The following is a 22,787-nucleotide window of genomic DNA, read 5'->3' on the forward strand; positions in this document are numbered from 1 at the left end:
TGCACAGTGAAAAAAAAAACCATCAGCAAAATGAAAAGGCAACTTACTGACTGGGAGAAGATATCTGCAAATGATATATTCATTAGCAACTAATATCCAAAACATATAAAGTTATATAACTCAACACCAAAAAACACAAATAATTCGGTTAAAAAATGGGCGAGGACCTAAATAGATATTTTCCCAAAGATGACATTATAGACGGCCAAAAGACACACAAAATGATGCTCAACATCACTCATCATCACGGAAATGCAAATCAAAACTACAGTAAGAGATCACCTCACAGCTGTCAGAACAGCCAGAATTGAAGACAAGAAGTAATAAGGTACGTGAGGATGTGCAGAAAAAGGAACCCTCATGCGCCACTGGGAATGCAAACTGACACAGCCACCTCGGAAAATAGGGAAGGCCCTCAAAAAGCTAAATATAGAAATACAATACGATCCAGTAATTCCACTACTGGGTTCTTACCCTAAGAAAACAAAACACCAATTCAAATATATGCACCCCCATGTTCACTGCAACACACAACAGTTAAGGTACAGAAGCAACTCAAGTGTCCCCATACACAGGCGATGGATGGAGACGTAGTATACGTGTACACAATAGAATCTCACTCAGCCATAAAAAGGAATGAGATCTTGCCATTTGCAACAACATGGATGGACCTAGAGGGTATTATGCCAAGTGAAGTAAGTCAGACAGAGAAAAACAAATACCATATGACTCCACTTCTATATGAAATCTAAAAAGACCAGACAGACAAAACAGACCCATAATACAGAGAACTGCTGGTTGCCAGAGGTGCAGGGAGGTAGGGGGATGGGCAAAAGGCGCCAAGGGGAGTGGGAGACAGAGGCTTCTGGTCAGGGCATGACTGAGTCAGAGGGATGAAGAGTACAGCGCGGGGAAGACAGCTGATGGTGTCGCACCAGCGTTGTACGGGGACGGCAACCACACTCGTGTGAGCGTGGCATCACGGAGCTGTCAAATCACCGTTCTGTGCACCTGAAATTCCTGTTATGTCGTGTGTCGATACTGCAGTTAAAACTAAGCAAAAGCTTCTCTTTTGATAGGTAAGTTCATGTTTACTGAAATATTATGTATGGGAAAATGCACAAATCTTACCAATGTATTTTCATTCCGCTTCCCTCAGCCAAATGCAGGTCTTTCTCCATCTTCATCTGACTCCTTGTATCCACTTTCCTTAATTTTGTTCCCCTTCACACGGTTACCGGTTGTATTCCCCCAAGAAGGTATGTTGAGTCCCAATCCCCAGTATCTTAGAATACAACTTTATTTGGAAATAGGGTCTATGTAGATCTAATCCAGACAAGACGAGGTCAGGGGCGTGGCTAATCCAAACGTGACAGAACTCCTTCCACAAAGGGGAACCTGGAGGTGGAGGGAAGAGGACGTGAAGATGGCCACGCAGTGACGGACTCAGACTGGAGCGATCTAGGTCTAGAAGCCAAGCAACACCAAAGGTCGCAGAAAGTCTGTGAGACGATGAGTTTCTGCTGTTCGAAGCCACCAGTCCATGGTGCTTAGTTGCGGCAGCTCCCGGAAACATGGCAGAGTCATGCTCACTGGATGCTTTAAACCTACTTTCTACTATAAATCTTTATTTCACCTGCGGTCCCCACCGGACTGTGAGTTCCATGAGGAACCCTAAGTTCCTTTTACCCTCTGCTGTGTCCCGGTGCTTAAGACAGCATGCGGCACGGGGGTCACGTCAGTATTCGCTGTAATCCAGAGAAGATGCCGACATGTTACAAGATCAGACATATACATGGAGGAGAGGTAGAGCTATTCTTGGTCTCAAATAACAGAAAACAGGACTCAAGGTAGTTTGAGTAGATACAAATTTATTTTTTTACATAAAAGCCCAGCGGTCAGGAGTCCAGGACTCTGGCAGCACCTGACGTCCTAAGGACCTGCGTTCTATCCAGTTCTGGTGTTCACTTTGGCCCCGGTGGTCAAAGAGAGCCTCTATACTTTTGGGGGTCACCTCCACATTCCAGTGGAGGAGGGGGACAGAGCCACGCCAGCTGCTCTCTGACCCTTTCTACTGAGAACCTCCTTGGCAGACTGCCTCCAGCATCTCAGCAGGCACAACTCTCCTGGAACCACCCAGCTAAGGCGCTGAAGATGTGGCTGAGCACTGAGCCCTCCCGCCACGCAAGAGGAAGAGCTGAAGGAGCGGTATCCGGAGTGTCTGACTCGGTGGTGCTGTGGCTCCGTTGGAAGGATGAATGTCAAGAAATGTGTTGGGATAACTGGCTAGACAGAATGGGAAAACCAGGTCCCTACATTACACCCTACACAAAAGTTAATTTCATAATTACATACTAAATTTGAACAGCAAAATTTTTAAACCTTTGGGGGAAAAAAGTCTTTGGAAAAGAGTGAATGACATTAAAATGCAGACTGTATATCACATGACATCATTAGAAAAGGAAAAAGATAAGCATACTGAGCTGTTTCTACAAAGGACACAACCTAAGGACCATATGACAACTCACACACAGCAACCAGAAAAAGGGAGGGGCAAAAAAAAATCAAACGACCATGGAGGAAATACAAATGGATTTTGATTTTGAAGATAACAAAAATCAACCTGACTGGTAGAGAAATGCAAATTTAAACTTCTACACTTATCGGACTGTCAGAAAGTACACAATGACAACAGCCAGTGTTAAGAAAGGGCCAGAGGGAATCTCTATCACCAGGTGGGAGAAGAATGGATACAGCCCTCTCCAGAGAACAATGGGACATCTAGTAATCCTGGAACGCAACTAAATCTGCCCAGCAGTTCCTGTGCACTTGTGCCTGGATGGAGACGTGCTCAAGAATGGTCAGAGGAGCATTCTCAGAGCCAAACACCTGGAAACCACCCAAACATCCAACAACAGCCAAAGGCAGAAACTGGAGTCCACTCAAGGCCCACCCTGAGCTACATGTAATGCAAAGATTCACAAAAATGTTGAATTTTAAGATCCAAGAATACATCTGTGTGCCATTTGTAACTTTTAAAATGCAAACTACTACTATGTATCTCCACGGTAACATTTTTAAGAAACACTTGAAAAAAAATCAGAACCTGCAGCAATCGCCTTCAAAAGGAGGGCTCGTACTCAGGGCAGGGGGACAAGGAGGGATGCAAGTGTGTCAGCAACGCTTTATTTCTCATGTTGCACAGCAAGTACAAGGATACACATTCATATTTATCTTTTGTATGATGAAATAACTCCATTTTTAAATCCATGTGGCAAAAATCGTGGATTACAGCAGCATGATCCCACATGTGTGAGAAAGCAGATGTGAAAGCACACATCGAACCTTCTAGGGAAGCACCTCCAGGTATAAACTCTGAAAGGGATGCAAAGAAGACGCTAACAACCAAGAAGAGAGCACAATCACTTCAATCTTTGCCTTCAAATCACTGGTCTTACACCTACTGATTCCCAAGCCTAGAACCTCATCCTAATCACCCAGTGTGGTTATTTCAAAGCAGCCCTTCCTGGGCCGCACTGCGCCCCCCACCCCCCGCCACTCCAAAGAAAACACTGTCCTTGCCCACACCCCATTGACTCCTCAAACCCAAACTAGAGAACACAGAGGTCGGACTTTTGTTCTCTAGTTGACTCCAATGTGCAACCAAGGGCCAGAGCCACATCGTCCAGGGTGCCACCGTGCCTCATCATTCAGGAATTCAGGGAGGCCCTGAGGGGCCAGAATGAAAGGCCAAGTGTGGTGCGTGTGGTGCTGATGTTGGTGGCCGTAGCAGCTGTGGGGGGTTCCAGACCCCAGCCCTCAGGGTGGACATGGTGCTCCCCCTGGGGGAGGGAAAGGCTCGGGGAGACAGGAGCCACCCAACCTAGTGGATTTCCGGTGTCTGAACTGATTAAGTGTTGTGGAGAGAGATGAGTTAGTATGCGTCACCTGCTCAGAACCACGCTTGGCATGTAGTAAGCACTCAAAGTTAGCTACTTCCCAAGTAAAGAAACAGTTTGGGGGTTAAGTGAGCTCAGTAAAATATTTCAGTAAAGAAGATCATGTTTACTCTTACAGCTTCATGAATGGTCTCCCAGCCCCATGAGAAGGAAACACAGCTCAGACATGTCTCATTGCAGTCTTGTAAACAATCTCTCGACGTCTGACCCACGAAGGATGTGTCCTACATGTGCAGAGAGCACATGGAGAAGGACAAGAGAACGTGAACAGCTGCTCGACAAAGAGCTCAGGAGAGTGAAAGATTAACAGGAAAAGGAAGTTCTTCCTCCTCACTTCATCTACTTCTATCCACCTGCGAGAATCTAATCAAGAATATCAATTACAAAAAGCCTGGTTCCAACAGGAAGACAGAGTTGCTCTCGCTTTTAAGATGGAGACTCGAATGTGACTTAGGAAGATGCTGAAGATGGTTCTAGAATGGATGAAAACACACTGTTCTGTGGCAGAGTCAGCGGCATCCAAGAGCAGTCTGGAGAGCAGAGGCAGGCCATGGCCAGGACAGACCGACCCATGAAAGCTGCCAGATAAGGGTGCTTTCCCTCCAGCTGCTGGCTTTCTTCTACTCCCTCTGCCATCTTTCTCCCCTCAGAACACCCCAAAGGGAATACTGACCCTAGCCTGTCCTCCTGAGCCCATGAATCCCTTCCAGATCTTCCTGAAGCCCCCTTAGCCAGAGTTCCCTCGAGTTCACTTGCGCTTAGGTCACAGCCTCCATGTGGTACCCCACATTCTACCCTGGCTGAAGCCTTTCACCCAGAGGCTCAGGGCACATGGGAGACAGCACAGGGCCCCATCCCCTCACTTGCTATGTGACACTTGGCAAGTTTCGCCTGACCTCCTAGAGCTGTGCTTCCCCACCTGGGAATGAGAGCATGGCACTGGCCTCCTGGGGCTGTGTGGCAGGGCCGAGGGGTGGAGGGTGAGAGCCATAAAGCACTGGCCACTTGGAAGTTACTTGAAGAAAAAGAGAAGCATGCCCCTTAGGACAGTCACACAGCTGAAGTTGGTTGTTTCACTTTATTTAGCCAATGGTCACCCTCTGAGCCCTACCAGATTGCTCCTCCAGCCTCACTCAAGGGTCTGCCTTGGGAAGCAGCTCAGAGGGCAACTGGGAAGGCCCAGGTTCCCCAGTCAGCCTCCTCTTCCACCAACACACCCTGCAGAGAACAAAATCACTGCTCATGTCCTCAGGCACCCACCCTAATGTGGTTGAGGGGCCCTCCAGTGTTCAAGAGCCTGCCAGGGCCCAGCTCCAGGCACAGCTTCCTTCCTGCTCCTGAGATGCTGGCAACGGGCGAGGACCTCTGTCCCCAGCTGTGGGGGTGCCAAACCCTATTCCCTAGCCCTGCAGCCTGTCCTTGCTGGGCAAGAAGCAAAATGTACGAAAATACTTTTAATCATTTCTTTGAAACAGTTAAGAAATAAGGTCGTCTTATTTTTCTTTTACAATCCCAGTAAAAAAAAAGTTCACATTAGTGCTGGGGCCCAAAACTAGGCCCTTCCCCGGAGCAGAGCACCGGCCACTCAGTAGAAGCGTTTGTTCCGCTCCTGCCGCTTCTGAAACACCACAGCCCCAACCACGGCGCACACGATGATCCCCAGCAGCGCACAGAGCAGCAGCAGGAACACCCGCCACCCCGTCAGCGGCCCGCTGCGGAAGTTGCCGGTCGGGTCATCCACGTTATCTGGGGGAGAAGAGAGGGGAGCTGCAGTGGCAAAGTGGAGGCAGCAGGCAGGCTCCCAGGAGATGGGGGAGTCTGAAGGGATGGAGCCGAGCGACAGGCCACAGTCAGCCCTACAGGGGAAGCTGTGGCCTGCTCACAGCCCTACTGGTGAGGGACGGTGAGGGACGGGGATGGATGGAGGCAGAATCGCACTAGGACCTAGCTTCCCAGGGATCAAGGCCCCAGGAGCCTTCTGCTGCAAGAAGCTAGTGAAGGCTGGGATTCCTGGCCTCCCCAGGAGAGCCTGAGTCTGCACAGGGCAGGCCCAAGATCTGTGTTCACAAAACCCCGCCCCAGCCCCTTGCAGTGGCCCAAGGCCCCCCTCTGGAAGAACAAAGCTCTGGCCAAAGGCTGCCCAGACTCACACCTGGATGCTTTCCACGACTCCTTGGGGTTCTCCCAAGCCCCCCACCCCCTGTCCTTCTGCTCCAGCCACACTACTTCTCTGCCTGCTAACACCATCAACAACGCTGTGGGGAATGAGGCCCTGCCACATTAGGTATCTCCTGGAATTCCAACCACATTGGGATGGGGAACTCTTGATCTCCCTTTTATAGGAGGCTGACGGAAGGAACAAACTGTCAAGTTCATCAGTCTGTGGTGAAGGGACTCAGGTCTGGACTCAGGCCCTTCTGCCCTGTGCAGCCTGGGCCCCGTTCCTGCCACTTGGCCTCCCTCCGCAGCCACAACCCCCTACTCCTTACTGTGGGGATTACTTGGGGCCTCCTCCCAGCCAGGCCTGAATGCCAGCCAGGAGCCAACTTACATCCTCCTCTCCCACACAACCTGAACAGGGCAGGCCTGCTGACATGGTCTTAACACCAGCCTCTCTCCTTCTCTTGCCTCAGTCACTAGACTTAGCCCCAGGACAGCCCACAGCTAGGCACCGAGTGGAATTTCTGGAACCATCTGCTAAAGGAATGAAAAGAGCAACAAATCTGCAAACTAGTTAATCCCTACGTGGCCAACCTCCTAGGGCTGCTGGGTAGGTCAGAGCAGATTAGGTCTCCAAAAGCCCTCAGCAGCCAAAAACTCTTCAATCAAAGGTTGCAAAAACAGTGGCGTATGGCAGGGTCTGTTTAGCCCCTGAGATGTTTAAAAGTAATTTGAATCTTAAAACAGTGAGACGTCACGTAAAATGCTGGGTTCCACTCTGGCTCCCACTCTACATGAAGACCTTGGGCTAGGCTGAGAGGCTCCTCAGGGCCCCAACCCCAACCCCACAGGCACAACTTCAAGGTTCTTGGGGTGTATGTCCACACACACACAGGAGTTTCACTTCAACCAGAACCCTTGCTCTGTGAAGACAGGCTGGTGGCTAATTAGTGCCAGGGGAAGAGTCTGGGCCTTTGTGGCTTGGCAAAAACTTAAGGTCAAATCTTGCCTTTACTTGTTTCTAGCTGAGGAAAGCTAGAGGATCAGTTTCCCCAGCTTGTGGCAGGATCTCCTGCCCAGGCCATTCACTGAGGCCACACACATATTGTATCAGAATGCCCTGCACACCACTGACACCAACAATCTGGCCCCTCTGTCTTTATTGCCCATCAACCCAGCACCAAGCACTGGCAGAAGCAGAGGCCAGGTGTTCTCACATCTGTTCATTAGCACTGACTGCTTCTCTAAGACCCCAGGCCACAACCCAACCAGGTGAGAGCAAATAGACCACAGGCACTCAGCCCAGCTGGCCCCACCCCCACCCTGCATGAGGCTGCCCAAGCTGGGGTGGGCCTCAAGCATCTACCTTTGGGTGACTTGAGGAAATTAACGCTGGGCTCAATCTTGGTCCAGTCGATGTTCTCTTCATCAGGAGTGTGTTCTACCATCAGCTGGAATAGCTTCATGGAGATGATGTCATGATTGTCTGCAAGACCCAGAGTTACCTTATTATAAGGGGTGCAGAGCCTGCCTTAGGGCACATGGCCCATGCCCCTCCCCAGCTCCCGGCTGCCTCTCCAGTCAGGGAAAGTGGCCAGGTCCCCTGGGGCAAACCCTGCTCCTGCCTCCTGAGGGGCCTGTTTTCTTTCCAGCGACCTCCGGCCACCCCCATCTGGCAGTGTTGCAGAGGCTGTAATACCTCTAAAACATTAAGAAATCTGGGAGGAGGCAGAACAGACACACACAAAAAAGCATGGGTTTTACACTGAGAATCAGCTGGGTCTAAATCCTGAGTCAGGTTCCTTGTTCGTAAATCTGGATGATACTCTCCACCTTGCCTGGTTATCATGGCAAGAAAATGAGATAGTGGGACGCCTGGGTGGCTCAGTTGGTTAAAAGGCTGCCTTCGGCTCAGGTCATGATCCCAGCGTCCTGGGATTGAGTCCCACATTGGGCTCCTTGCTTGGCAGGGAGCCTGCTTCTCTCTCTGCCTCTGCCTGCCACTCTGCCTGTGCGTGCTCTCGCTTCTCTCTCTATGACAAATAAATAAACAAAATCTTTAAAAAAAAAAAAAAAGAAAAAAAAAAGAAAAGAAAAAGAAAATGAGATAGTACATACAAAGCACAAGACATTGCCCAGCAGAGAGTATGTACCAGAAGAAAACCTGCATGTTATTCTATGGCTGTTTGAGAAGCCTGATCCTCTCAAGGGGCAGCAAGCAGCTGCCAGGCGCTCCTGTCAGAGACCCAAGAACAAGACGCAGACAAACCACTCAGCTACCTGAGGGCTAGGCCCCAATTCCTGGGCAGTGACTGTCCCCGAGGAGACGTGAGAAAAGGTCGGGTGTAACAGTGTGGGCAGAAGAGAACCTCTGGGACGCCTGGGTGGCTCAGTGGGTTAAGCCTCTGCCTTCAGCTCAGGTCATGATCTCAGGGTCCTGGGATCAAGTCCCAAATCGGGCTCTCTGCTCAGCGGGAAGCCTGCTTCCCTTCCTCTCTCTCTGCCTGCCTCTCCGCCTACCTGTGATCTGTCTGTCAAATAAATAAAATCTTAAAAAAAAAAGAGAGAGAGAGAGAACCTCGGCTTGACACTAAGGGATCACCCCATTCTGAGATGGGGAGGTTCCAACCCGAGACAAGGGTGCTGGTCCCTTAAATCTAGTATCAATGTGGCTAATGAGCTGAATGTGAGGCAAAGCCTCATGCCAAGAACTCTGGAGACTGGAAAAGGGAGAGCCTAAAGAACAGGGAGCTGGCAGCTGGATCAGGCAGAGCCCTGTGGTACCTGCCAGTCCAGTGTGCATAGCTCCGGGGGCCCAGGGACAAGTCCTGACTCTCAGGTCTGACAGCAGTTCCCATCTGAGCTCTGCCCTTCCTAGGTCTGTGAACGTGGGGAGATCCCTTCACCTCTCAAACTCCCCATGGTATCAGGTGTATAAAAGAGAAAAGCGGGGTGCCTGGGTGGCTCAGTTGGTTAAGCAACTGCCTTCAGCTCAGGTGATGATCCTGGAGCCCCAGGATCGAGTCCCACATCGGGCTCCCTGCTCAGCAGGAGTCTGCTTCTCCTGCTGACCTCTCTCCTCTCATACTCGCTCTCTCTCTTCTCAAATAAATAAATAAAATCTTAAAAAAAAAAAAAAGGGAAAAGTGGCCACACCATCATGTGACACTCGTGAGCGGCCTGTTGCAGAGGCTCACACTCACACACCTCCGATGAATGGCCAGGCACTACTGTGTAGACAGCCATCTCTAGCAGTCTCCACTGGGCCTCTCCAAATGGCCTCAGAGAGCATCCACTGCCACAGATCTGGCTTTGCTCCCAAAACCTTCTCCTGACACAGGCTGAAATACGATCAGGTGAAATTCCAGATTGCCTGAGGGGGAAGACTGTGGTGGAAACCTAGATGAAACCAGACTGACAGCCAGCTGATAACTGACTGCCACGTTGTCCACCAGCAACTAATGATTCCCTGAAGCTGGGTAACAGGGGCAAAGGGACTTAGTAGACCATTCTCCCCACTCTGGGGTATATAGTAAAAATATCCATACCAAAAACTTTAATACCCCAAAGCAATGACTCTCTGGGGACCAAGTGGACCCAGGCTCCCAAATAGTGGCTGGATTACAGGCCCTGGAAAGGTCTATCCTGAGGACGAATAAGCCCTTTTGCTTCCCACTTTCGGTCAGGAGCGCCTGGGCCTGGGCCTGGGCCTGGTGCCTCTGAGGGCCCTGATGCCTTCTGAGTACCATAGCCAAAGGTCACTATCAAGCGTCACCCAGGCCCAGTGGCCCAGCAAAGCCTGCACAGGCTGACAGCAGCCCAGTGCTTACAAAGCACACCGTGGGCCAAACGAGAGCCCTGACTTTATGAAACCTACAGTTTGGTGAAAGGGACACATGAAAGCCAAATTATATGGTAGATTCCAAGATAGTTAAATACTATGAAGAAAAATAAATCTAAGAAAGGCAATAAGGAGTGCAGAGAAAACTGTATTCGTGTGCCATTTTAAATAAGGGAAGCAGGGGTGCCTGGTTGGCTCAGCTGGTAGAGCGTGTGACTCTGGATCTTGGGGTTGTGAGGTCAGGCCCCACATTAGATGTAAAGCTTACTTTAAAAATGTAAATAAAGGGCGCCTGGGTGGCTCAGTGGGTTAAGCCTCTGCCTTCGGTTCAGGTCATGATCTCAGGGTCCTGGGATCAAGTCCCGCATTGGGCTCCCTGCTCAACAGGGAGCCTTGCTTCCCGCCAGCCCCCCGCCACCCGTCCCTCTCTGCCTGTCTGCCTGCCTACTTGTGATCTCTCTCTCTTTGTCAAATAAATAAATAAAATCTTTAAAAATAAAAAAAGTAAATAAAAATAAATAAATAAATAAAGGGAATCAGGGAAGGCCCCACTGAGGAAGTGACATCTGAGTAAGACCTGGAGGAGAGGAGGGTAAGGCACAGGCACGAAGGCCTGGCAGAGGGCGCTGGCATGTCTGAAGAAAAGCCATGGGTGATGTAAGGGAGCAGGGAGCCATGAGTCACAGGTGATGTGGGGGGAAGAGAGGCACTGGCACACAAGGCCCAGGAGACCATTACTAAGACAGACAGTGGCCTTGACTCTGCAGGAGACACAAGCAGTGGTGAGATCTCTCTCGAGCTTTCATGGAATCGTTCTGGCTGCTGAGCTGGGAGACTGTCGGGGGCCAGTGTGGAAGAAGAGGACCACGTGGGCGGCGCATGTGAGTGAAGTGAGTGAAGACAACGGCCTGGACCTGCCAAGTAGTAACAGGGGGAGAAAAGTGGTCCGCTGCACTGAGAAGACAAGGCCAGCAGGACTCGCCAAAGAATGAGAGGTGGCACGTAAGAGGGGGAAAAAAATGAGACTGGAATGACACCAAGGTTTTTTGGGCTGAACAACTAATGGGAAGGCTAAAATGCCTGTTGGGTATCCAGGTAGAGATGCTGGGCAGGCAGGTGGTTACATAGGTCTGAAAAGGTCTGAGCTGGTGATGGAAAGATGGGACTCTGCAGCATCTGGATTCCAAGCCCTCTAGCTGCTCAAGAGCATGGAAGATGGCTGAGGGAGTGCTCATGCAGTAAGCCCCAGGTGTGCCAACATTCCCAGATGCTGGAAAGTGAAGGAAGAAACGCAGGTACATGCAGACCCAAATGAAGGGAGTTCAAGAAGGAAAGTGATCAACTGCATCGCAAGCTTCTAACAGACCAGCGAAGGGCAAGACTGAAGCTTAATGCCTTGCTCAGCCCACACACTCACCAGATAGGTCTCCCGTGCCAGCCGAGGCTCCGAAGTAGTAGCCCGTGGGCAGGCGCACTCCCGTGATGTCGATGCAGTTTTTCCACTCATTCTTGTCCTCTAGGTCAGTCATCACCTGCAGCCAGCCAGCAAGTTAAGTACACACCATGCTCAAGCCCAGCCACCTCCCTGAGCCCCTACAGACAGAGCTGGCCCTGGCCTGCCTGCTCACCGTCAGACGGCCCCGGGAGTAGCGCACAGCGAGGAAGGTATCATGATCGCGGTTCCGGAAGTCGGCCGTGCAGCCCGCCAGCTCGGTCCAGCGGCCATCTTTGCTATGGTCGTAGGACAGGGAGCCATTGTTCACCATCACCGAGATGTACGGGAACACACGCTGAGACCGAGACACCAGTTACTCCATGGCCAGCCCAACCTGTGGGAGGCAGTGGGGGCCCCAATCCCTGGAGGCCCCACTGTGCCAAGACCAGGGAGACGTCCTGGTCCCCAACCCTCCGGCCAACTGCCCAGCCCTTCCTGCCCTGTCAGAGGCAGAAGGCAGAGGCATACCTCTGTGGTCTCATCGTTGGGATATGTGTCCAAGAAGATGGCTAAGCCGTGGAAGTTGTCTTTGCTCCCAAACACAGGCCCTGGAATTAGAAGGAGAAGCTCTCATAATGGGAGATATTGGGAGTTGTCCCCTGGTACCTGAAGGACAAAGTAATACCAGTGCAGGTGGGGGAAAGAGAGGTTAATCTGAGGTCATTCACCCAGGGAAGGGAAGGATCTCTAAGGGAGGGGAGGTGTCAGGGTGCAGCAGAGAAGACTCAAAATCTGAAACCAGAACTGTTGAGAGAATAGCACCTAGCCTTGTGCTCTGACATGTCAGGTGACAAGAGGGCAGGGACCCCTACAGAGGAAGCCCCATCTTCTAAGCCAGGGGTCAGCAACTTTATGTCAAGGGCCAGAGAGAAAACATTTTAGACTTTTAAGACACATATGGTCTCAGCCACATAGTCTTGTTTTTGCTATTTTAAAAATGGTAGAATGATGGGATGCCTGGGTGGCTCAGTCAGTTAAGGATCCAAGTCTTGGAGTCGGCCCAGGTCATGATCTCAGGGTCCTGGGATTGAGCCTTGCATCAGATTCTGTGCTCAGCTCTGCTTCCCTCTCGCTCTCCCTCCGCCCCTCCCCCTGGTTCACGCATGCTCACTCACGTGCTCTAGCGCACACTCTAAAGTAAATAAATAAATTGGAAAAAAAGAAAAGTTGAATGGTAAAATCCTTTCTTAGCTGGTGTACAACACCAGGCCACAATGGGGTATAGCTGCTAGGATCCAGCCAGCCCTCTTCTTAAAGGGACACTTCCCAGAGCAGACTCAAAGAGGAGCAGTAGGACCCTAACCGGAGGGTACAGAATGCCCTCACCTAGATAAGTGCGTCCCTACCTGGCACAAGGCGGTCCCGGGTGTACCACAAGGCAATGCCATCTCCATGGAGATTCTTCTTTCCAGCACCATGGACTTTAAAGTGGACATGCATCTCCCAGTCCTTGAGGAAGCAGGGCTGCAGAGAAAGCAGAGAGAGCTGCTCAGAACTCGCCGGCTATCCTGCCAGCTAGAGGTGACCCAGCGCAAGCCCGTCTCCTCCACTGAGACTGGCACTCCTTGGAACAGGGCCAGGCAGCAGAGTCACCAGTGACATTGACCAACAGACACCCGACCCCCCCGACATTCTCCACAGGAAGGGAGGGGGCTGCTGGGCCTCCCAGGTGGGGAGGAAGGGGCCACCCAGTGTCCCAGGGCTGCCTGGGCCGCCCATCCTGGCCCTAGTCTTCTCTTCGGCCTGGCCACAGGTTCTCACTCTATGATTCACCTTCCTCAACACCAGCCAAACCAGCCATTTCCTCTCCATCCCACTACTCCTGCCCCAAAATCTTGTAGGATTACTACTCCTATTTGAGCCACATGTTTTACAAAACAGAAAACCCATTCAAAGACAAAATAACTTGTCCACAGCAGGTTAAGTGGACTTAACCACAGCAGGTTACGATCATCCAGATCTGTCGGACTCAAACTTTTGCTGTCTTCTATACCTCCCATGACCTTCAGGCCTTTAACACAAAGTGCAGCAACTCTTTTCTGGTCTCCCACCTTACTGTCTTCCTTTCTAACCATGTTTCCAAACTGAGACACTCAAACCCAGGTATGGATGACTCCAAACCCCAACCTCTTGGCCAGCACCCTTCCTGCCTCTTGCAGACCCAGTCCAGCTTCAGTGTGAGGACAGTGCCAGGGCTGGTGGGCTGGAAAGTTCATGCTCTGGGGTCTCTGGGTTGTTGTGGTGTGAGAAAAGACAGATAATCCCTGGTATTCAGGAACACCAGCTGCAGAGCTGGGCACTGTCCACAATAAGGGGAACAGCCTAGCCTCACCCACCAGGAAGTTGCTGGTGAAAACTAAGGTGTTGACACACATACTTTGACAAGAATCCACATGGGGGAAGTCTACAGATGGGGATGCGAGCAAGTGTTTAAACAAAGGCCCATTAGAAAAGCAAACTAAAACAAGATGTTGTTGACTTATCAGACTGGCAACTATTAAAGAGATCATTAATACCAGTGTAGAGGAGGATGAAAGAAACACATGCTCTCAAACAACCAACGGGACTGTAGATGCTCCCATTTTCTTGGGGGCAGTCTGGTTGTTGCAGCTTTTTAACAGACCACAGCACATCCGTAAGCCTTTATACTTGAAGATATCAAAGATATTAAGAGAAGAAAAGTTGACAAAGTTCAAATCTGTATACAGAGAGAAAATAAAAATTAAAGGAACATGGGCCAACATTAATGATACGTGACTTTGAGAGGGGAACTACAAGACATGTTTACTTTCTATATTTGAATTTTATATCATTAATATAATTTTTAAAACTCAAAAACAGAAAACTTTATATCCCCTCTTAGATGATCTGGCTGGGGCATTCATTGATTCATCAGACTTACTGTTCTGGCTCTGGGAACCAAAAACCAAGATGAAGAACCCCAGTTTCAGCCCAGGAACACAGATGGCAGACACCTAACCAACAGCTCGCAAGTAGTGTGAAATCTTGGCCTTCCCAATTCTTGGGAGTTCACTGGCTCTGTGGAAATCTGCAGATTCTAGAGGGGACAGGTGAGAGCGGAGGAGACCAGCTCTCAAGGATAGATGGACAAAGACTGATGCCAAGCCCTGCTGAGGGAGTGAAAGGCCTGGTGAACCACCCTTGCCTTGGGCTGAGACCACAAAGAAAACAACCCAAAAATGAGAGCGAGGAAAAGCCCTGCCAGGGGCAGGAGCCCAGCTTGAGCCCTCTCATCCCTGCAAGTAGACTAAAGCGACTCACCCACACCTGAAACTGTTCAACAAACAATCTTACAAAATACAGTATCCAGCATACAATAAATAATCAGAAACACAAAAGACAAGTTATCAACCAAAACCAAAAGGGAGGGAGGGAGAGACAGGCTAATGGGAACTCCATATACTGGACTTTCAAATAACTAGCTTACTACTTCAAGGAGATAAAAGACAAAATTGAGAACTCTCGGAAATAACTGAAATTTTTAAAAAATCACCTCACAAAAAAATTCCAGAATTAAAAGAGTAACTGAAAATAATATAACAGGTTCAACAACAGATTAAAAACAAAGAGAGAACCAGTGATCTCAAGGCCAGTCAGGTAGATAAAAATATCCAGGAGGAAGCACAGAGAATGAGTGATAGATACAAAATTGTCAGTAAGAGACAGAGAATGAAAGATATGTATAACTGGAGTTTCAAGATAAGAAGTGAGACAACAGGTCAAAGGAATTTTTTTTTAAAGATTTTATTTATTTATTTGACAGAGAGAAATCAGAAGTAGGCAGAGAGGGAGGCAGAGAGAGAGGAGGAAGCAGGCTCCCTGCTGCGCAGAGAGCCCAATGTGGGGCTCAATCCCAGGACCCGAGCTGAAGGCAGAGGCTTAAACCGCTGAGCCACTCAGGTGCCCCAAAGGAATATTTAAAGAGATGTCCACGTACTTACTAAAACTCATTCAAAGACATTACACCACAAATCTTAAATCTTACAAACCAAAGGAGACAAATAAAAAGAAAACCATACCTAGAGACATCAAAAAGGGAGGGAGGGTAGGAGGGAGGGAGAAAAAGAAGTCTTAAAAAGCAAGAGGGGGGCACACAAGATTATCTTCAAACGAACAATTAGCCTGATATGGGGATTCTCAACAGAAACACTGGGATCAAGAAAACAACAGTTGGAAATATTTGGAGTTAAAAGAAACCGACATAGGATTCTATACTTAGCAAATGTTATCCTGCAAGAATGAAGGTGAAATTAAGACATTTTTAGATAAACAGAAACATTAAAATTTTCTTTCATTCATCAGAAAGAAGGAAAATTATCCAGAACCAGAGATCATGACCTGAGCCAAAAACATAGGCTTAATCCACTGAGCTACCCAGGTGCCCTGCAAGCAAAGAACTTTCAACCTAGCAGAAGACTAAAAATGGAACAAAACTTAAGCAACCCGAGAGACAATTGGCGAGAAAAATGAATGGAGAATGAGCAGTACAAATAGAAAACCAAAATCCAAGCGCCTGGGTGGCTCAGTCAGTTGGGCATCCAACTCTTGGATTGTGGTCTCAGGGTGGTAAGATACAGCCCCGTGTCAGGCAGTGTGCTCAGTGTGGGGTCTGCTTAAGAGTCTTTCTCCCTCTCCCTCTGCCCTTCCTCCTTTTTCTAGATAGATAGATAAATCTTTGAAAAAATCGGTAATTATCCTAAATGTAGATGGCTACATGCTGATAAGGCTACATAAAATCTCTATTATTTTTTACAACTGTATGTGAATTGGGGCGCCTGGGTGGCTCAGGTGGTTGAGCGTCTGCCTTTGGCTCAGGTCATGATCCCAGGATCCTGGAATGGAGTCCCACATCACAATCCCTGCTCAGAGGGGAGTCTGCTTCTCCCTCTCCCACTGCCCCCTGCTCATGTGCTCTCCCTTTCTCTCCAGTAAATAAAAGCCTTAAAACAAAAAATCTCTATGTGAATTTACAATGATCTCAAAATAAGTTTAATTTTAAATAATAAAGGATCAAAGATAAACTTAAGAGCTAAAACTATAAATCTCTTAGAAGAAAACACAGGGTCATAACATTGGATTTAGCAAGATTTCTTGGATAAGGCACCAAAGCACAGACAAAAACAAAAAAATAATGTGAATTTCATCAAAATTAAGTTCTTGCACATCAAAAACATTGACAGAGTAAAATGACAAACCACAAAATGGGAGAAAGTATTTCTAAATCATGTATCTAATAAAGGAGCAGTGTCTCCAGAATATACAGAGAGCTCCCAAAGTTCAACAATTAAAAAAAAAAAAAAATTTTTTTTCAAAATAAGCAAAGGACTTGACTACACATTTTTCCAAGGAAGAAAATAAACAAATGGCCAATATACACAAATAGACACATGAAAAAAGCTCAATGTCATTAGTTATTAGAGAAATGCAAACCAAAACCACAAGATATTGCCTCACACCCTTTAGGATGGATGGCTATCATCAAAAAAAACAAAACAAAACAAACAAAAAAACCAAAAAACCCACCAGAAAATAACAAGTGTTGGCAGGGCATCTGGCTGGCTCCGTAGCTGGAGCCTGCTACACTTGATCTCCAGATTGTTATTTCAAGGCCCACATTGGGTGTAGAGATTACTTAAATAAGTGAATAAACTGTAGAAAATAAAATTTAAATTATTAAAAAAAAAAAAGCAGGGCACACAATCCTACAGGGTGGTTCAGTGGGTTAAGCCTCTGCCCTCAGGTCAGGTTATGGTCTCAGGGTCCTGGGATTGAGCCCCACATTGGATTCCCTGCTTGGTGGGGAGTCTGTTTCTTCCTTTCCCCACTGCTTGTGCTCTCTTTCTCTCTCAAATAAATAAATAATTTTTAAGGATTTTATTTATTTGACAGAAAGAGAGAGAAACACAAGCAGGGAGAGTGGTAGGCAGAGGGAGAGGGTTAAGGTGGTAAATTTTATGTTATGTACACTTACCATAATAAAAAATATTTGTGGAATTTTCTTTTCCATGTGTGCAGATACATAAATACAATAATCAAATAATTTTTGTAGAGAGCCATTACATTTTTCAACCCCATTTAAATGCCAATGAGAATCCTACTAAAGACAAGGTTTTCAAAAATTAAAGGATTTAAAAGTTAAAAAAAAAGGTTAAAATGGCAAATTTTGTTATGTGTATTTTACAACAATAAAAATAAACCAATAATCCCCCAAATGCCTAATTACATGCCATTTACAAGACACAACTCTAAAACAAAGAAATGGAAAAGGACAGAAAAAGATATAACATGCAAATACTAACTGAAAGCAAGCTTGTGCAGCTATACCAATAACAAAGTTTACAAGGGGACTTTTTAATGACAAAAGGATTTTTTTTTTTTTTTAAGATTTTATTCATTTATTTGACAGAGAGAGAGATCACAAGTAGGCAGAAAGAGTGGGGGAAGCAGGCTCCCCGCCGAGCAGAGAGCCCGACGTGGGGCTCAATCCCAGGACCCTGAGATCATGACCTGAGCTGAAAGCAGAGGCTTAACCCCCTGAGCCACCCAGGTGCCCCGACAAAAGGATTTCTTAATGAACAAAAGATTTCATTTACCAGGAAAATTTTGGCCTCAAAATCTATCAAGCAGAAACTGACAGAATTACAAAAATAAAAACAAATCCACAAAGCAATTTACACACCTCTCTCAGTAATTGATAAAAACAAGCAAAAATGTCAGGAAGAATACAAATACTTGAACTCAATCAGCAAATGTGACCAAGGACCTAAAGGGCACAATGTACTCAACTAGCTGAGAATCTACATTCTTTGCAAACGCACACAGAAAATTTTCCAAAAACCTGACTCTTTCCAAGACTCAACAGACCTCCAAGGACGGAAATAATTGTGTTCTTTGACCATGATAAACTCAAACTAGATATTAATAATGACTTAATTTTTTAGGAACTAGAAAAGCTTTTATGTTTGAAAAAAAAGTTAAACATATCTCACCTCTACAAAAGTCAGCCCAAAAACCAGATTTCAAATGGTCTCTTTTGTGCCCAGGAGTTTTCTGCATCTGAGAACAATGCACTAAGATAAGACCCCAAGCGGGTATAAGGGGTGCCTCCAAGCAGAAGGGCAACTGCAGGGAGATGGGAAAGGAACACCTACTCTCCTGCCCCTGGTACGGTTTATAGGGAGAGGAGTTTCCGGAAAGGGTACACACAGAAGTTGAAACCTAGAAACTGAATCCTACACGACCAGTCTCTGTGTATGGCAGACTGAAAACTGCAGATCGGTGGAGGTAAATACCAAGATAGAGATACTATATAGCCTCTGAAGGATTTTAAGCAGGTTCAGGTAAGGTACCAGCTGGAACTGATTTAGAAGCTGCTTTTGGTCGCAGAGAGTGATATGGCCATGCTTTTCCATCCTCGCTGCAAAGCTGAGCTCAGTAATCTTAACGCCCTGGCCCTCCCTGGGGCCAACTAAATCAGAATCACCTGGCTACAGGTGCTTTCCATGCTTTTGCTCACAAGTGGGAGGCAGAGCTAATCAAAGAGTCAGCTGATACATCATGAAACATTCTGATGAGAAATCACTACGTGATTTGGGGTTTGTAAACCTAAGAAAGTTGAAAATATCAAGTAACTCTGCTATAACAAAACTCCCTCCATCCTCATCTACTATTTAAGTGAACAGATTCCCAGCACTCACATCTACAAAAACAAAAAGCAGAAATGGTGCTGAGGCCTTACTCTGACAATAACAACCATCCAGACAGGGACACACTTCAACAAATTTCTACTTCTACGATAATTATCCAAAAATTGTGTGATGCATTTATTTTGACCAAATGTGTATTAATAATATCCCCCCCAAATATTAAAACTTAGTTTTAAGGTCCCACCAAAGTTAAAAGGTTTACATTATTACACTTATTTTAGTTGGAAAGGAATGAGACACGCTAATCAGTAAGAGATTTTCAAGCATTATATACACTGCACAGAACAAAATTCTATGTGGGATGAAATGAAAATACAAATTCAATAAAGAAAAAACCTGATGTATAATCTGGGCTGATTCACAGCATTTAAAACATATGGTGAATATCAAATGGAAATATTTAGATTCCACTGAATACACCTAAGAGTACTGAACAGTTTCATTTTAAAATGGCAATATTTAGGGGCACCTGGGTGGCTCAGTCAATTGAGCGTCCCACTCTTGATTTTGGCTCTCAGTTCAGGTCATGATCTCCATGATCTCATGCCCACTCCGTTCATTCCGCTTAGAGTCTGCTAAAGATTCTCTCTCCCTACCCCCCAACCAGGGCGTATGCTCTCTCCCTCAGTACATACGTAGGTACATAAAATTTTTTTTAAAATAAATAAATAAAATGGCAATATTTAAAATATACTGGAAACTACATCCTTTGCAAACATTTAAATGTAAGAAAAGCAGTTCTGGATATCAACTTCTAAAAAGTGTAAGAGGATATATACTTTCGGACAGTACATCAGCCACAAAAGCTTAAATACTACTCTGCAGCCCACACAAGGCTCCCCAGCCCCTTGGGCTTCCCTCTGTCCTGTGCTCCAGCCATCAGACTCTTGGGAGTTCCAGTCACCTTGGGGCCACTCCCTGGTCTGGACAGCTCCACCCCAAAACAGCAGAAGCTATGTTTTCTCTTCTTGGGACCACAGCAGGTGCTTATAAGTATTTTGCTAATTCAGGGCCCTTCCCAGAGTGAGGGAGACAAAGAAACATCCAGAAAGCACCTCTCCAGTAAAGGAAAGTTCTTGGGAAACAACAGGCAGAAAGTTCTAAGCATTCCAAGTAATTTCTTTCAAGAATTACAGGAACCACTCCAACTCTTTCAAGAATATCTGCAGGGCTAAATAGGAAAGTCCCTAGAAGTGAATGGAGATGTGGGGGAAGGAAGAGAATTATATTCCAGACTGAAAATTTGACAAAGTTAAATGCAGAACTCTCTCAGCCCTGTGACATCACCAAGCCACTGACAATGCCAACCAACAGTTACCTACAACCATAATTAAGTTACTTGTAGCTGAACCAATTTCTGAAAGTTCCAGCACTGTTTGTACCTTACTTAAAAAATAGAAAAATTAATGACATACTGAACTCACTCCCATAAAAAAATGTAACACATTATAATTTTTAAAAATTATCTGAAAACCCTAAGACAGAATAATGTGACAGGATGTGACGCGGGGGAGACAGAGTAGTTAATGAAATACTGAGTGGGTGGCACTCAAGCTGAGACATACCAGACGAGAAAGAAGCAGGCAGGCATTAAGAACCAGGAGGCAGTGTCCCTGACACATGGAACAACAAGTGCAAAGGTCCTGAGGCAAGAAGGCAGCCAGAGAGGCTATATAAAATTACCAGTATAAATGGAGATGCCAAGCACCAGGAGCCAGACTGTGTAGACATAATGTCTGTTTATGCCCTTCACAGAAGACCCCAGGCTCTGAGGATCAGAGTGAAAGCTGAAGAAAGTAACCCAGATGCCCCTAGCAGAAAGGAGAGGAGGAGCAGAAGGGACAGGCAGATGGACAAGGACAGTGTGGGCTCCTAGAACTAAATAGGGAAGCCATTCAGAATGGAACAAAGAACAGGGTGATGAAGAAAACTAGGACAATGGCCAACAGCTTAGGCCTATGGGAAGAAGTGGAATCAGGTACGCTGAGGTAAGAACAGCTTCCAGCCCAAGTGTGACCCAGCCCCAAATTAGTCCCCTTTCGCCCCTTTCCTGACCTAGACTTCCTCAGTGTGGGGTCTGCATAGCAACTTATTTTGGCCACTGGTCACGTATGACATGCCAGTGACACCTGAGGTTCCCTAACCTCTAGACTGAAGGTCACAAAAATCAAAAGTGCCCACAAGTCCAGCTCCTCTATTATCAGTGATGACAAGACCCTCAGTAAAGCACTGGGGAAGTGGACTAAGTCCACAAGTATTTCTAAGGGATTCCTCCATTGTACAGGAGGAGCAAGGGGGGCATGTGTTGCAAGTGAATTGCTGGGCTTCGAAATCAGACAGATCAGACTTTAAATACTGATTATTCCATTCGATGTCTGTGTTAGCTCTGCATAAAGCCGTGACAACCATCTACTTTCAAACAGCCTGTTTGAGAATTAAATGCAATAAGGCTATTTAAGGTCAGTGGCTAACACACACAAAATACCCAATAAGGATTCCATCTGTTCCATTTACCCACTATTGAGAGTTGAATTCAGACAGCTATGAGCTCCACTGCTTACTAGCTATGTGACTTTGAGTCAGGCACTTTCAACTGAGTCTTAGCTTCATCAGTAAAATGGAAATATCACTTAATTCACCTGGCTTTCCAAGAAACTAGATGAGAAAGGTGTGAAGTGTCAGGCACAGCTCCCCACAGTTAACTTCAGTAGTCATTCACAGTGACTTCAAGAGTCAAGATGAGGATACCTTGTTGGGGGTGGGGGATCACAAGCCTTCAACCCAAGCTCAGATCTGGGGTGTTGCCGGGAGACTGGTAGTAGCAGTTTACTTAAGGATACACCTAGCGTCCTGGGAGTCACTCACCTGGTGGTTCCAGATAGAGCCCTCTTTGCTGCGCTCATCAGGGGTCAAACGCACGTACTGGCTCGTGAGTATAGTGCTGCCTTGGAAGTCCCAGAGGGGCATGGAGCTGGAACCGACCCCTGTGGGGAGAGAGGGGAGTAGACAGGTGCGTAAGAGGCCATGCCAGCAATGGCCTTGCCAGAGGCAGAAAACCCACAGAGCTGCTTTGTTCAGGAGAAAGGAAACCCCTTTAACCAACCCTATCCAGCCTCGCCCTCACCCTGCACTCATTCCCGCCCCAGGCCTCACCTTGGTAGGGTTTGATAAGCGAATGCTCCCGCTTGAGGTGTTCACTGTTGCCGTCAGTTATATCCGCAACAACCGGCCCCAGCAACAGGAGGAGAAGTAGAGGTGTAGCGGGGCCAGGGCCGGGGCCGGGAAGCCCAGGCCTCCCCGGGCACCGCCGGCCCCAGCCCCAGCGCCAAATCCAGCCTTCAGCCGCCATTCTCCGTTCCTCTGGGCCACTTCCGCCCTAGGACTTCCGCCTTCCGGCTGTCCCACCTCATGTCTCCGGCGGGAAACCCTTCAACCCTAATGTCACCGGGAAGTTAAAAAAAAAGCAAAGCCTCGCAGCCGAAAGGAAGGCGGCTTTATTTACTGAGCAGGCCCCCAACCTGGCCAAATGCCGTTCCATCTCCTTGGCGGCTCCGAGGAACCTGTCCGCCAGCCTCAGCAATGGGTTTCTAGGAGCGACAAGAGCC

General features: G+C 47.4%; 1 protein-coding gene across 1 annotated transcript; it reads right to left on the reverse strand.

The window, feature by feature from the left end:
* Positions 1 to 5,011: 5,011 nt before the first annotated feature.
* On the reverse strand, positions 5,012 to 22,702 carry LMAN2 (lectin, mannose binding 2). Its single transcript, XM_032851915.1, has 8 exons — positions 22,336 to 22,702; positions 22,048 to 22,166; positions 12,802 to 12,919; positions 11,924 to 12,003; positions 11,589 to 11,750; positions 11,378 to 11,492; positions 7,486 to 7,605; positions 5,012 to 5,705 (listed from the first exon to the last, which is right to left on the reverse strand). Exons 1-8 carry the CDS (start codon positions 22,529 to 22,531, stop codon positions 5,545 to 5,547), a joined length of 1,071 nt encoding a protein of 356 aa, XP_032707806.1. The 5' UTR covers positions 22,532 to 22,702; the 3' UTR covers positions 5,012 to 5,544.
* Between the last annotated feature and the right edge of the window lie 85 nt (positions 22,703 to 22,787).

The sequence above is a fragment of the Lontra canadensis genome, unplaced genomic scaffold (genome assembly GCF_010015895.1).
Source record: "Lontra canadensis isolate GAN:19392208 unplaced genomic scaffold, GSC_riverotter_1.0 scaffold5, whole genome shotgun sequence".
In the NCBI taxonomy this organism is placed as follows: Eukaryota; Metazoa; Chordata; class Mammalia; order Carnivora; family Mustelidae; genus Lontra; species Lontra canadensis.